Source organism: Arvicola amphibius, chromosome 7 (assembly GCF_903992535.2).
Source record: "Arvicola amphibius chromosome 7, mArvAmp1.2, whole genome shotgun sequence".
NCBI classification, from domain to species: Eukaryota; Metazoa; Chordata; class Mammalia; order Rodentia; family Cricetidae; genus Arvicola; species Arvicola amphibius.
Genome location: NC_052053.1, coordinates 69,108,635 through 69,122,689, shown reverse-complemented (window position 1 = coordinate 69,122,689; position 14,055 = coordinate 69,108,635). Strand labels below are relative to the sequence as shown.

The 14,055-nt window shown below is 40.1% G+C and overlaps 1 protein-coding gene across 1 annotated transcript in view; it reads left to right on the top strand.

The window, feature by feature from the left end:
• Positions 1 to 14,055, top strand: part of Tdrd9 (tudor domain containing 9) — a 119,686-nt gene that overhangs the window by 35,688 nt on the left and 69,943 nt on the right. Inside the window, exons 3-5 of the mRNA XM_038337787.1 lie at positions 397 to 494; positions 1,702 to 1,923; positions 2,396 to 2,518. Of these exons, the coding sequence (XP_038193715.1) occupies positions 397 to 494; positions 1,702 to 1,923; positions 2,396 to 2,518 (443 nt within the window). The remainder of the gene's footprint in view (positions 1 to 396; positions 495 to 1,701; positions 1,924 to 2,395; positions 2,519 to 14,055) is intronic.

Sequence of the window (14,055 nt, the reverse complement as noted above, 5' to 3'; positions counted from 1 at the left end):
AGAACAGCCAGCACAGGTGCACACATTTACCAGACAGACACCAAAGCAAACACACCCATTTAATGGTTCCAATAGCTGTAAATTGTGTTTATCATTTTGTAACAAGGATTGTACACTTCCCATGTTAGTGAGGCACTATTGAATCAGGTGCAGAATGCTGTGTATGTCAGATTTGTTAACTTAGGGGCAGTGTAGGCCAAAGTGTTGGTGACTGGGATGGAAGGTCTCCATCATTACCAGAGGACTCACCAGGGGGAGGACTGTGGATGTGTGTGTCTGTGTTTGCCTGTGTGTGTCTGTGTGTGTGTCCACAAGCCATATACACAGATTAGATAGTTCATTGGCTTGTGTAATTTCTCTTTTCAGCTAAGAAATAACTGTTTTGTGTAAATACAGGTCTCCAGTCATCACTGACTAAGCTAAGCAATGTGACATGCATCATGGAGGCAACTTATAAATATCCTGATTTGCCTATAAATCGGTGCAAAGAAGAGGTAAATTTACTTTTTCCTAATGTGATTTTTGCTGCTTGAAAAAAAATGCCTGAAGCATTACACTCCTGGTACTGTGGGTGGGGGCTCAATGTGCATGGCCAGAAGAAAAGTCAGCAGCGTCCATCACACACCCAGGCCAAGCTTGTCTGTGCCTGCTCACCTGTGATCTGCCACACTGAGAGCCACCAGCACTATCCCCTCACTTCCCTGGTGGAGCTCTTTGATGAAGGCACACACAGCAAGTCTTGCTCTGGAGAAGGAGCATACCCTAGCATCTGCACGGGGGTTTCCTGTGGTCTGCTGCTCCCTTTCCTGTGTACTGGTTGATTTAATCAGACAGGCACATATCCTTCTGTTAGCAGTGCAAGCCACCTTTAGCAGTAGAATGCTTAGGTTTTTGAGTAGTTATATGTTATTAAGCATGGCTAAAATTAAATATATTTGAACCATCATTAGTTATTTTAGTGAAAAAAGAAATTTTAGATAAAATAGGAAATGTCCCAAATTTCATTTTTATTTTGATGAAGATTGAATAATGCTTTATTGAGTAGTTATACTTTATTAATTTTAGATTCTGAAATTCAAATTAATTTGTGCTTGCTTACCATCACTGAGTGTTAGAAAGGATGATTAAGATTTTATGATAATGCTCATACTCTTAAAGGGAAAATGTAGTTAATTGTTTAAAATTCATCTGAAGAAGCCAGGCCATAGTGATGCATGCCTTTAATCCCAGCACCTGGGAGGCAGGCAGATCTTTGAGTTTGAGGCCAGCCTGGTCTACAGAGTGAGTTCCAGGACAGCCAGGCCAGGGTTGCACAGAGAAATCTGTCTCAAAAACAAAACAAACCTCCAACACCTCTTTGAAAAAAAAAAAAAGGAAGAGGAAGAAGACTATACATTAAGAACTACTACTATACTTTGACCTGGGTTCCACAGCTCTCTACAGTATTCACTAGGTGTGGTGGTTCCACTTGTAAGTCTAGTCCTTGGGAGGCAGAGGACACTGGGCTGCATAGTGTGGCCTTGTGTCATAGCCAGCCAGCTAGTTATTGGTCGTAGAACTGATTTGAAAGGTAACCATTTTTAGTACTCTTGTTCTTTTGTGGTGTCGAGGTTGACTGTGCCTTCTTAAGACGGACAGTATTTCATGTTGCTGTCTAACCTGTGCTGATTATGGAAGGTTGTTTTTTTTTTCAAATTACAGGTTATTTCTTTGATAGAAAGCAATTCCGTGGTGATCATTCATGGAGCCACAGGGAGTGGTAAGAGCACTCAGCTCCCACAGTATATCCTGGACCACTATACTCAGCGCTCTGCCTTCTGCAACATAGTGGTCACGCAGCCTCGGAAAATAGGGGCCAGCAGCATTGCCAGGTGGATCAGCAAGGAGCGCTCCTGGACTCTGGGTGGATTGGTAGGCTACCAGGTGAGACAAAGGGAGCAAGGGGACTTTCACTTCTTGTTATTTATTTTACTCTATAAGTTGATGTCAGCGTGTAACTATTTTACTGGAAATTAAAGAGCAGAATTGTATAATTATGAACAGTGAAGGAAAATTCTTAAATTTGAATCTCTTTCCCAGTTGAATAGGAGAAAATGGAGAATTCTCAAAATTATGCTTTTTAATTTTTAATATTTTAATTAGACCTCTATAGTCTGTAAGGTATTGTCACGTGAAAGTATAGGCAGCATCACTGGATAAGCTAATCCCTGCCCAAAGTGGAAGAAAAAAAATCAGTTTGAGAGGATGACTTTCATTTGGACCCTAAATAGCTTCCAAAATACAGTAATTTTTACTCCTTCCTTAGGTACAACAGGTATAACTTGTTTGAGCAGGTAAACAGGAGCCATTGGAATCTGTGCTTCTCTTTCCCTCTCCTTTCCTTCCTTACCTTTAGGTAGGGCTGGAGAAAATAGCAACAGAAGACACTAGGTTAATTTACATGACCACGGGAGTCCTGCTTCAGAAAATCGTGAGTGCCAAGAGTCTGATGGAGTTCACGCATGTCTTCATTGACGAAGTGAGTGCTCCCCCGTTCTGGCGGTCCCTCTTCCCAGAGCAGCGTGGGCAGCCATCCTTCCCTTTATGTGTGTGAATGTGAACAATCTGCTTTATCTTTTCTCTTCGTCTTTGAGACTGTAGGTGGATGTGGAGGACCAGGACAAAGATGGCCTTTTAGAGCATACTGCAGGCAGTGTAGCCGCAGATGAGATCTCACACCTGCTTCTCGTGAATGCGGTTTACTGGAACATTTTCTGTCCCTTTTTCTCGTGGGGTCTGAGTTGCCTCGGCCTGCCTCTCAGGAGAGTGCAGCAGCTGCACTGCTGGCCACACTGGGGAGAGTGCTGGCTTCAGCCCACACATGGAGGTGGACTTTCTGACTAATCAAGGAGGACAGTAGTTTTAAAAAGTTGGGCTGATGGTGTAGTGCAGTGGTAGAGTGCTTACCTAGTGTAGGAGAGGCCCTGATTTAAACCCAGCACTGCAGGAAACCCTTCAATAAAGACATCACATATTAATCTACTCTGAAAAAATGCTTAGTTTTTTTATAGTTATAATAAGGTATTGTGAACTCTTATTTTTGTGCCTGCTTTAGTGTTCTTTTTTTAACTTTAAAATTTGTATTTGTGTGTGTGTGTTCTGCTGTGCCATGTACACAGTTCTAGAAGTTGTTCTCCTTCTATGGGTTCTGAGATGGATCTCGGGTTACCAGGTTGTCACTTCTACCCACACATCATCATCATCATCATTATTATTTAGTTTTTGAGACAGGGACTTTTTAAAATTTTTATTGAGCTATATATTTTTCTCTGTTCTTCTCCCTTCCTCTCCCCTCCCTTTCTGCCCCACTTCCATGATCCCCATGCTCCCAATTTACTCAGAAGATCTTGTCTTTTTCTAATTTCCATGTAGATTAGATCTATGTATGTCTCTCTTACTGTCCTCATTGTTGTCTAGGTTCTCTGGGATTGTGAATTGTAGGCTGGTTTTCTTTGCTTTATGTCTAAAAGCCACTTATGAGTGAGTACGTATTGTATTTGTCTTTCTGGGTCTGGGTTACCTCACTTGATATGATGTTTTCTAGATCCATCCATTTGCCCGCAAATTTCAAGATGTCATTTTTTTCTGCTGTATAGTACTCCATTGTGTAAAAGTACCACATTTTCCTTATCCATTCTCCAGCCGAGGGACATTTAGGTTGTTTCCAGGTTCTGGCTATGACAAATAATGCTGCTATGAATGTAGTTGAGCACATGTCTGTATGGTATGATTGAGCATCCTTTGGGTATATACCAAAAGTGGTATTGCTGGGTCTTGAGGAAGGTTGTTTCCTAATTTTATGAGAAATTCCACACTGATATCCAAAGGGGCTGTACCAGCTTACATTCCCACCAGCAATGCAGGAGTGTTCCATTTATCCCACAACCTCTCTAGCATAAGTTGTCATCAATGTTTTTGATCTTGGCCATTCTTACAGGTGTAAGATGGAATCTTAGAGATGTTTTGATTTGCATTTCTCTGATGACTAAGGATGTTGAACATTTCCTTAACTGTCTTTTAGCCATTTTAGGTTCTTTTGTTGAGAATTCTCTATTTAGGCCTATACTTCATTTTTTATTGGATTATTTGTTCTTTTGATGACCAATTTCTTGAGTTCTTTGTATATTTTGAAGATCAGCCCTTTGCCCGATGTGGGGTTGGTGAAGATCTTTTCCCATTCTGTAGGGTCCCATTTTGTCTTGTTGACCTTGTCCTTTGCTTTACAGAAGCTTCTCAGTTTCAGGAGGTCCCATTTATTAATTTATTATTTATTATTATTTATTAATTTTTATCTCAGTGTCTGTGCTACCGGGGTTATATTTAGGAAGTGGTCTCCTGTACCAATGCATTCAGGTGTACTTCCCACTTTCTCTTCTCTGGGTTGGTTTTGCATCGAGGTCTTTGATCCATTTGGACTTGAGTTTTATGCATGGCAATAGATATAGATCTATTTTCATTCTTCTACATGTTGATATCCAGTTATGCCAGCACCATTTTGATGTAGGTGTGTCTTCTATCTATCTGATGATTTCATTGGTTAATTAATAAAGAAACTAATTGGCCTAATAGGTCAGAACATAGGTGGGTGGAGTAGACAGAACAGGATGCTGGGAGTGAGGCAGACGCCTCGGGCAGTCGCCATGACTCTCCTCTCTGAGATGGATGCAGGCTAGAATCTTCCCGGTAAGCCACCACCTCATGCTGCTACACAGATTACTAAATATGGGTTAATCAAGATGTGAGAGTTAGCCAGTAAGAGGCTAGAGCTAATGGGCCAAGCAGTGTTTAAATGAATACAATTTGTGTGTTGTTATTTCCGGGGCTAAGCTAGCTATGCAGGAACTGGGCGGGATGAAAAGCAGGCCTGCCCACAGCTCCATCTACAGAATGGTGCCCAACGTAGATAACTGAATCCACAGAAAGCCTGAGAAAGCTTGGGAAAGAGTAGAGTAAATCATGTTTTCTTGGTAGCAGCAGTTTCTCGGGTCTGTTGTTTGTTAGAGGCAAGTAAGTGCTCTCATCCAAGAGAGGCTTCCTGACTCAGCTTTATCTGCAAAACCCCGCAGCTCTTTTAAGAGGTCCTGCCACGAAACATTTAAATGTTGTTGATGAAAAGCTGAACGCCTGCTTTTCGGTTTTCAGCCATAGCAGGAAAAACGCTGTGCCATTTTAAAATGCCGGCTTTCTGGGCTGTCCTGCCAGGGCAAACTCTGACTCTTTCAGGCAGGTGGTCCAACTGATTGTGGTCTGTGAGCAGAATGCTGCAGCTTGCTTGCTGGCAAGTACCTTGAAATGCCATAGAGTTGTGGCAATAAAAATTGCTACAGCCAGAACCTCTGCCATGAAGCTGGAAACCTAAGGAATAGACTGGATCCAGCCATCAAAGCCACAGCTTTAATCCTTTCCATAAAGACTCATGTGGTCACAAAAAGAGAGATATACAGTAAAAGAAAGATTCAAAGTCAAAGAAAACGTCTAAATGGTTTACAGTGTGTTAAAAAATATATGTAGGCTAAAGGTTAAAGTTCTTAAAGTTAAAAAAAGGAAAGAAAGAGAGTAGTTGGGTGTGGTGGTACACACCTTTAATCCCAATGCCTGGGAGGCAGAGACAGACGGATCTCTGTGAGTTCGAGGCCAGCCTGGTCTACAAGAGCTAGCTCCAGGACAGGCTCCAAAGCCACAGGGAAACTCTGTCTTGAAAAACCAAATAAAGAAAGAAAGAAAGAAAGAAAGAAAGAAAGAAAGAAAGAAAGAAAGAAAGAAAGAAAGAAAGAAAAAAAAGAAAGAAAGAAAGCCATACAAAGATGGAAAATACACAAAGAATCTTGATACTGTATGCTATTATCCTCTCTTTGAATTGTTTGAATGCTGAGGAAGAAGCAACAGCTGCTAAAAGATACTTGTTTATAAATGCTGCTGAACTAATCCAAGATATATATTTTGAAAATACCTTGACTTCAAAATTTGGATCTAAGGACATGATGCTTTGGAAAGAAGTTTCTTCTGTTTTTACAGAGGATGAGACCCTGTGGTTTGCTTTTATCCCAATATGGTATGATAGACCACGCCTTCCTGAAAGGTAGCTGTGAACACCGTCAAGAAATTACTTTGCTCAACTGCCAACTGAGATGAATCTAGCACACAGGTTACACCATGAAAGATCTGATTAACAGTGCCCCCATTCAGCATGAAGCAGTTTGGAGAGAAAAAACTGCTCCCATATTCCCAAATATTGCTTATGAATGTTCTTTTACATTTAAAGGGGGATATGATATAAATATGAATAATTTGCATTGGTATGGATTTTAAGGTCAATTTTGTTATATGTATATGTATTTCTTCTCTTGATTAAGGTATTGTGATTGTGTAGTTCATTTAAAAACGTAATGTATAATTAGGAAATATAGGTTGTTAATGAATAATCATCAATAATAGTCAAGCTTATAGTCATGTTAGCTAGATTTTCTAGATATATAGAGATATATTTCAGTTAGATAGGCATTCCTAATATCTTTCAAAGACTACAGAATATGGCATTTAAATGTTTTAATAACTTAGGGCTTTTCAGGACGAGACATGTCTGCTCCTGGCAGCACCAAGCTACTTCAAGAGGAAGACGGGCATCAAAGAGGCTCCTTATGGAGTTTGATAGCCATTTGGGCAAGAAACTGCTCTTGCCTGGACTGTTGCATAAACTGGACACAGAGAACCCACAGAGAGAGGACTGCTGAACTTGCCTAAAGGTGAGATGGTCTTTCGGGGTTCCTGATTCATGAAAGAGTCTGCGAGACATTCTGCAGGACACAGCAGATAGTGACTGAACTGACTTTGAAATTTCCTGCTTCATGGAAATGTCTGCTGGAAACTATGGGCCTGAAGGCTGAAGATGGATGCCCCAATGATACAGAGGAACTTTGGGTGACTGTCCAGGCAGCAAGTTGTCTTTGTCATTTCTAGAATTTGGAAGTTGCTTACTTTTTGTTTGCTTAGGTAATATTATATCCTTCTGGAGTCTTTGATGGAGTTGAAGAATGGTTAGTTATAGTTATAGTTTTACTTAGTTATGATAAAAGATAAAATAGATCTAAATATTGTAACTGTAATTCTTGCTTGATAACTGTTTTGTTATATGTAATTTTACTATGTTAAAGTTAAAGCCTTTCTTTTTTGTTTAAACAGAAAAGGGAAATGATTAAGTTTGTCTTCTATCTATCTGATGATTTCATTGGTTAATTAATAAAGAAACTGCTTGGCCTAATAGGTCAGAACATAGGTGGGTGGAGTAGACAGAACAGGATGCTAGGAGTAAGGCAGACGCCTTGGGTAGTTGCCATGACTCTCCTCTCCGAGATGGATGCAGGCTAGAATCTTCCCGGTAAGCCACCACCTTGTGCTGCTACACAGATTACTAAATATGGGTTAATCAAGATGTGAGAGTTAGCCAGTAAAAGGTTAGAGCTAATGGGCCAAGCAGTGTTTAAATGAATACAGTTTGTGTGTGTTGTTATTTCCGGGGCTAAGCTAGCTGTGCGGGAGCTGGACGGAATGCAGCCCACTGCTCCCATCACTACTACACCGCTTGTTGAATGTACTTTCTTTTTTCCGCTTTATATTCTTTTTGATTCTTTGTCAAAAATCAGTTCATAGGTGTGTGGATTGATATCTTGTATCCTGCTACATTACTGAAGGTGTTTATAAGTTGTAGAAGTTCCTTGGTAGAATTTTTGGAATCACTGATGTAAACTATCATATCATCAGCAAATAGTGAGAGTTTGACTTCTTTTTTTCTGACTTGTATCCCCTTGATCTCCTTTTGTTGTTTTATTGCTCTAGCTAGAACCTCAAATACTATATTGAATAGATATGAAGTGGACAACTTTGTCTTGTTCCTGATTTCAGTGGGATTGCTTTGAATTTCTCTCCATTTAGTTTGATGTTGACTGTTGGCTTGCTGTATTTTGCCTTTATTATGTTTAGGTATATTCCTTGTTTCCCTGCTCTCTCTAAGACCATTATCATGAAAAATGCAAATGATGATATATTTTTTTGAAAGCTTTTTCAGCATCTTATGAGATGATCATGTGGGTTTTTTCCCAATTTGTTTATGTGGTTGATTACATTGATAGATTTTTGTATGTTGAACCATTCCTGCATCTCTGGGATCAAGCCTACTTGATCATGGTGGATGGTTTTTCTGACGTGTTCTTGGATTCAGTTTGCCAGTATTTTATTGAGTATATTTGCATCAATGTTCATAGTGAAATTGGTCTTTAATTCTATTTCTTAGTAATGTCTTTGTGCAGTTTGGGTATCGGTAATCGTAGCCTCATAAAAAAAGAGTTTGACAATATACCTTCTGTTTCTATTGTGTGGAACAATTTGAGGAGTATTGGTATTAGTTCTTCTTTGAAAATCTTGTAGAATTCTGTGCTGTAACCATCTGGTCTTGGGCTTTTTTTGGTTGGGAGACTTTTGATGACTGTTTCTATTTCTTCAGCAGTTATAAGTCTGTTTAATTTGCTTATCTGGTCTTGAGTTAATTTTGGTAAGTGATATTTATCCAGAAAATTGTCCATTTCCTTTAAGTTTTCCAATTTTGTGGAGTAAAGGCTTTCAAAATATGACCTTATGATCCTCTGTATTTCCTCTGTGTCTGTTGTTATGTCCCCCTTTTCATTTCTGATTTTGTTAATTTGAATATTCTCTCTCTGCCTTTTGGTTAGTTTGGATAAAGGTTTGTCTATTTTGTTGATTTTCTCAAAGAACCAACTCTTTGTCTCATTGATTCTTTATATTGTTTTCTTTGTTTCTATTTTGTTGATTTCAGCTCTCAATTTGATTATTTCCTGCCATCTAGTCATCCTGGGTGATTTTGCTACTTTTTCTTCTAAAGTTTTCAAATGTTCTGTTAACTCACTAGTGTGTGATTTTTTTCCAACTTCTTTATATAGGCATTTAGTATTATGAACTTTCTCTTAACACTGCTTTCATTGTGTCCCATAAATTTGGGTATATTGTGTGGTCATTTTCATAGAATTTTAGGAAGCCCTTAATTTCTTCCTTGACCCATTGATGATTCAGGTGAACATTGTTTAATTTCAGTGTGTTTGTAGGCTTTCTGAAATTAGTGTTCATGTTGAATTCTAATTTTCAGTCATGGTGATCTGATAAGATACATGGGGTTATTCCAATTTTTTTTGTATCTGTTGAAGTTTGCTTTGTTACTTAGTATGTTATCAATTTTTGAGACAGTTCTATGAGGTGCTGAGAAGAAGGTATATTTTATGTTTGGATGGAATGTTCTATAGATGTCTGTTAAGTCCATTTGAGTCATAATATCTGTTAGTTCTCTTTTTTCTCTGTCAATTTTCTGTCTGGCAGACCTGTGATGAGGGGAGTGTTGAAGTCTCCCACTATTAGCGTGTGTGGTTTAATGTGTGATTTCAGCTTTAGTAGTGTTTCTTTTACATATGAGGGTGTCCTTTATTTGGGGCCTAAATGTTCAGTGTTGAGATTTCCTCTTTATGGATTTTTCCTGTGACTAATGTGAAATGTCCTTCTTTGTTTCTTTTGATTGATTTTAGTTTGAAGCCTATTTTGTTAGATATTAGAATAGCTACACCAGCTTGTTTCTTAGGTCCATTTGATTAGAAATTTTTTTCATAATCCTTTATTTACTCTGAGGCTATGTCTGTCTTTGAGGTTGAGGTGTGTTTCTTGTATGCAACAGAAGTATGGATTCTGTTTTTATATCCCATCTGTTAGCCTGTATCTTCTTATAGGTGAGTTGAGTTTATATTAAGGGATATTAATGACCAGTGATTGCTAGTTCCTGTTATTTTAGTTTTGGTTGTTGGTGATGTTATTGTGTGTGTTTTTCCCTTCTTTGGGATTTGCTGCTGTGAGATCATTTATTGTCTGTGTTTTTGTGGATGTAGCCAACTTCTTGGGTTGGAGTTTTCCTTCTAGTACTTTGTGTATGGCTAGGTATTGGTTAAATCTGGTTCTGTCATGGAATATCTTTTGTCCGTCTATGATGACTGAAAGTTTTGCTGGACATTGTAGTTTGGCCTGGCAACCATGGTCTCTTAATGTCTTCATGATGCTTGACCATGACTTTCTGGCTTTCATTGTCTCCCTTGAGAAGTCAGGTGTAATTCTGATAGGTCTGTGTTTGTATTTTACTTGGCCTTTTTCCTTTGCAGCTCTTAATATTTTTCTTTATTCTGTATGTTTAGTGTTTTGTTTATTATGTGGCAAGGGAACTTTGTTTGATGCAGTCTATTTGGTGTTCTGTAAGCTTCTTGTATTGTCATAGGCATATCTTTCTTTAGGTTGACAAAGTTGTCTTCTATGATTTTTTGTTGAATATATTTTCCGTGCTTTTGAGTTGAACTTCTCCTTTTTCTATACCTATTATTCTAAGATTTGGCCTTTTCATGGTGTCCCATATTTCCTTGATATTTTGTGTTAAGCTTTTGTTAGAGTTAATGTTTTCTTTGTCTGATGAGTCTGTTTCCTCTATTGTATCTTCAGTGCTTGAGAATCTCTCTTCCTTCTCTTGTATTCTACTATTTATGTTTATGCTTGTGGTTCTTGATCATTTTCTCATTTTTTCCATTTCCAGAATTCCCTCAGCTTTTGTTTTCTTTATTGTCTCTATTTTGGTTTTCACATCTTGAATCATTTCTTTCATCTGTTTGATTGCTTTTTCTTGGTTTTCTTCTTTAAGGGATTTGTTGATTTCTTCCAATTTTTTTCTCTTCTTCCATTTCTTTGAGGGAATTTTTCATTTCCTCTTTAAGGACTTCAAACATTTTCCTAAAATTTATTTTTTAGGTCATTTTCTTCTCTTCATCTATATTGGGGTGCTCAAGCCTTGCTGTTGTAGGGCCACTAGTTTTTGTTGGTGTTGTGTTGCACTTTGTGGTGTTAAGTGTGTTCTTACCTTGTCTACTCATCTTTTCCTCTGATTGGTATAGTTGGAGCTGTGTCTTTGGTGATCAATCTTCCAGGTGCCAGTGGATCCAAGGCTCATATGGTTGCTCCTCGTGGTACAGTCAGGGCCATGGTTCCAGTCTCCTGGAGGTGGCTTGGCGCTCCCGGGAATTGCTCTGTAATCCTGGAGGTTGTGCGGGCCTGTTCCCACAGAGGTTGCTTGCTTGGGGCTGCTCCTGCTGAGGTCACTGACTTAGGCCTGTTTTAATCACAGTCCCTGGCTCAGGTTGGTCCCTGGCTCGGGTCTGCTCCCTATGTGGTTGCTTCCTTGTACCTGTTCCTGTGGAGGTTGCTTGCAAGGACCTGTGAGACAGGGACTTGCCTTGTAGCCCAGGCTAGCCTGGAATTCATGATCCTTGTGCCTCAGCTTCCCAAGGTTTGGGATTGCTGGCATGTGTCATGACAAAGGCTTGTCTTAGCTTACCTAATTGTTCCTGATTATCTCCTTCTTTTGCATTTTTTGGATTTGCTTCATTAGGATATATGATTTAAATGATGTTCATCCTCTCTCTCTCTCTTTCTCTCTCTCTTTCTTTCTTGACATTGACATACTATGTATTCCTGGCTGGCCTGGAACTTGTTAGGTAACCAGTCTGGCCCTCAGATCTTGGAGATTAAGGCCATGAACCACTATGATGGGTACACATTTCATATTGTTCATATTTTCAGTGAGTGTTCCTAGATATAGGATGTTCTGTGTTACAGGTTTCTCAGAAGGTTTGGAAATGGCCCATACTGTCCTCCTGCCCCCTCCCCTCATGCTGTCTAAGAAATCTAACTCATTATAGAGGAGTTGGAAAGATGTGAGTGGGGGTGGGATGCTTAGCAGATTCTGAAACCTGTTTTTGAGGGAGAGGTCTTGGCTGGCTCCTGTGCTGTGTGTCCCGGTGGAGCTTTGTGGGTGCATTGTGGCCTCAAACACATTTCCCTGGTTGTGTGGCACTGCAGGGGCTTGAGGGGAGGATAGGAAATGTAATTTCTTCCAACATCATGGACAATGAGGTTCAGAATTTTCTTTATGACTCGACAGTTTAGCAAGTCTTTACGTAGAATTAAAAGTTGGACCTAGTAGGCTGTGTAGCAGAAGACGTTAGTGTTCACAGTGACTGTCACCTGTCGAGCCTGAGCCTGTCACTGTAGTCGGACTACTTTACGTGAAGGAAGCTGAAGCTTCATGCAACTCTGTGGTCAGGCCACCTACCGTGAATGGGATTGCTGCACATGCCAGGGACTGCTGAGCCTGTAGTGCTAATCCCCACTAATCTAATCTGTCTGTTTGGTGATTTGTCTGCTTTGCACATATGTAATTGACAGGCAAACCTACCCATGTCGTATTGTTAACAACTCTCACTCCTAGAAGGTAACAGAAGTGGGTTACTCTGCAAGAACAGACGCCAGGGAGCAATGGGGAACAATATAGTGCCTGCCCTCACTACAGTGCTGTCTGCTCCCCAACCTGGGAGTGAGTGATGGATATACTTGAAGCTTTAGTCTACACACAGTACTAAGTATGTTCTCTGTGATAATTTGAATTTCAGAAGAAACATAAATTTGGAATATTTGAAGTACCCAGACAGTTTGAAATGGGATGATATTATTTCTGGCATCTTGGCTCTTGAAAAAGAATAAGCTAGCTCCGAGCACATCATCCGGTGAACATTTGTTGTAGAAGGCAAGTCCTGGTTTCTCTTCTCAGCCCTCACAGGTCCCAGGAAGCTGGTGTCTGCTGAGCTGTGTGTTTGTGTTAAGGAAAGGCCAGAAGTGATGTGTAAGTGTGCTGGGGCAGTGGACCGAGTCCTACATGCAGAAGGCTAGAAAGAGCTGCCTTGGAGGACCAGAGAAGATGGGTCCAAGCACAGAGGAAAAGCTGCGGTGTTATTACCGTTGTTGTTTGAGACAAGGTCTCATATGGCCCCCACTGTCCTTGATTCCTGATCCTCTTGCCTCTGCCTCTCAAGTGTGTGCCACCATGGTTGGCTAAGTTGTTAACTCTTAAGTTTAGGGTTGGGACCTATTATTTGAGTGTTCAGCTTGGGGGCCCTTCATCAGCAATAGCTTTGATTTTTTTCTAACTAAAGGAGGTGGGGCTTGTGTTGGAGGTGTTCTGGAGTTGGTGATAGGGTGAAATATCTTATTCAAGAAATTTTGTGGTGTTCTGTGAAGATTTCCAGCCATTGTCCATGATGAGTAAATAGCTTCTGGCTTTTGCTTCTGGATTTCTGCTCAGTAGGAAGTGAGGCACAAGACAGCAGGGCCAAGAGGAAAACTGGCTGTAGAATGAAGTCTTGTTCATCCTTCGGATTTAGTGGCTATTTCTCTCTATTTGCAGGGAATTATCTGGAAATAATCTTACTGGTCTTATGTACTGCTCTTTGTAGTTGGTTATTTTTTATTCTTTGGCTCTTTTGGGGGCCCACAACTCAGCTCCTGAATAAATGCAGACAGAGGCTTATTCTTTCTTATGAATGCTTGCTCTTAGCTTGGCTGGTTTCTAGCCAGCCTTTCTAACTTAAATTATCCTGTCTACCTTTTGCCTGTGGGCTTTTATCTTTCTCTATTCTGTATACCTTCTCTCATACTCACTGCATAGTTGGCTGTGTGCCTAGGTGGCTGGCACCTTACCTCCTCCTCGCCTTCTCTTTCCTATTCTCTCTGCCTGCCAGCCCTGCCTATCCTTCCTTCTGCCTCGCTATTGGCTGTTCAGCTCTTTATTAGACCATCAGGTGTTTTGGACAGGCAAAGTAACACAACTTCTGAGTTAAACAAATGTAACATAAAAGAATGCAACACATCTTTGCATCATTAAACAAATGTTCTACAGCATAAATGAATGTAACACACCTTAAAATAAGATTCTACAACAGCTCTCACATAGCCTGACCTAATTGGGCTTCTTTTAGAAAAAGGTCCCTTGTCCCCGCAGCTTTTAGGTGGGGCAGGGTAGTATGGATGGAACAGTTGTGGGTCCCTGAGTAGGACTGGAGTAGTGCTCCCTTGTGATCATGATGAAGTTTTGCC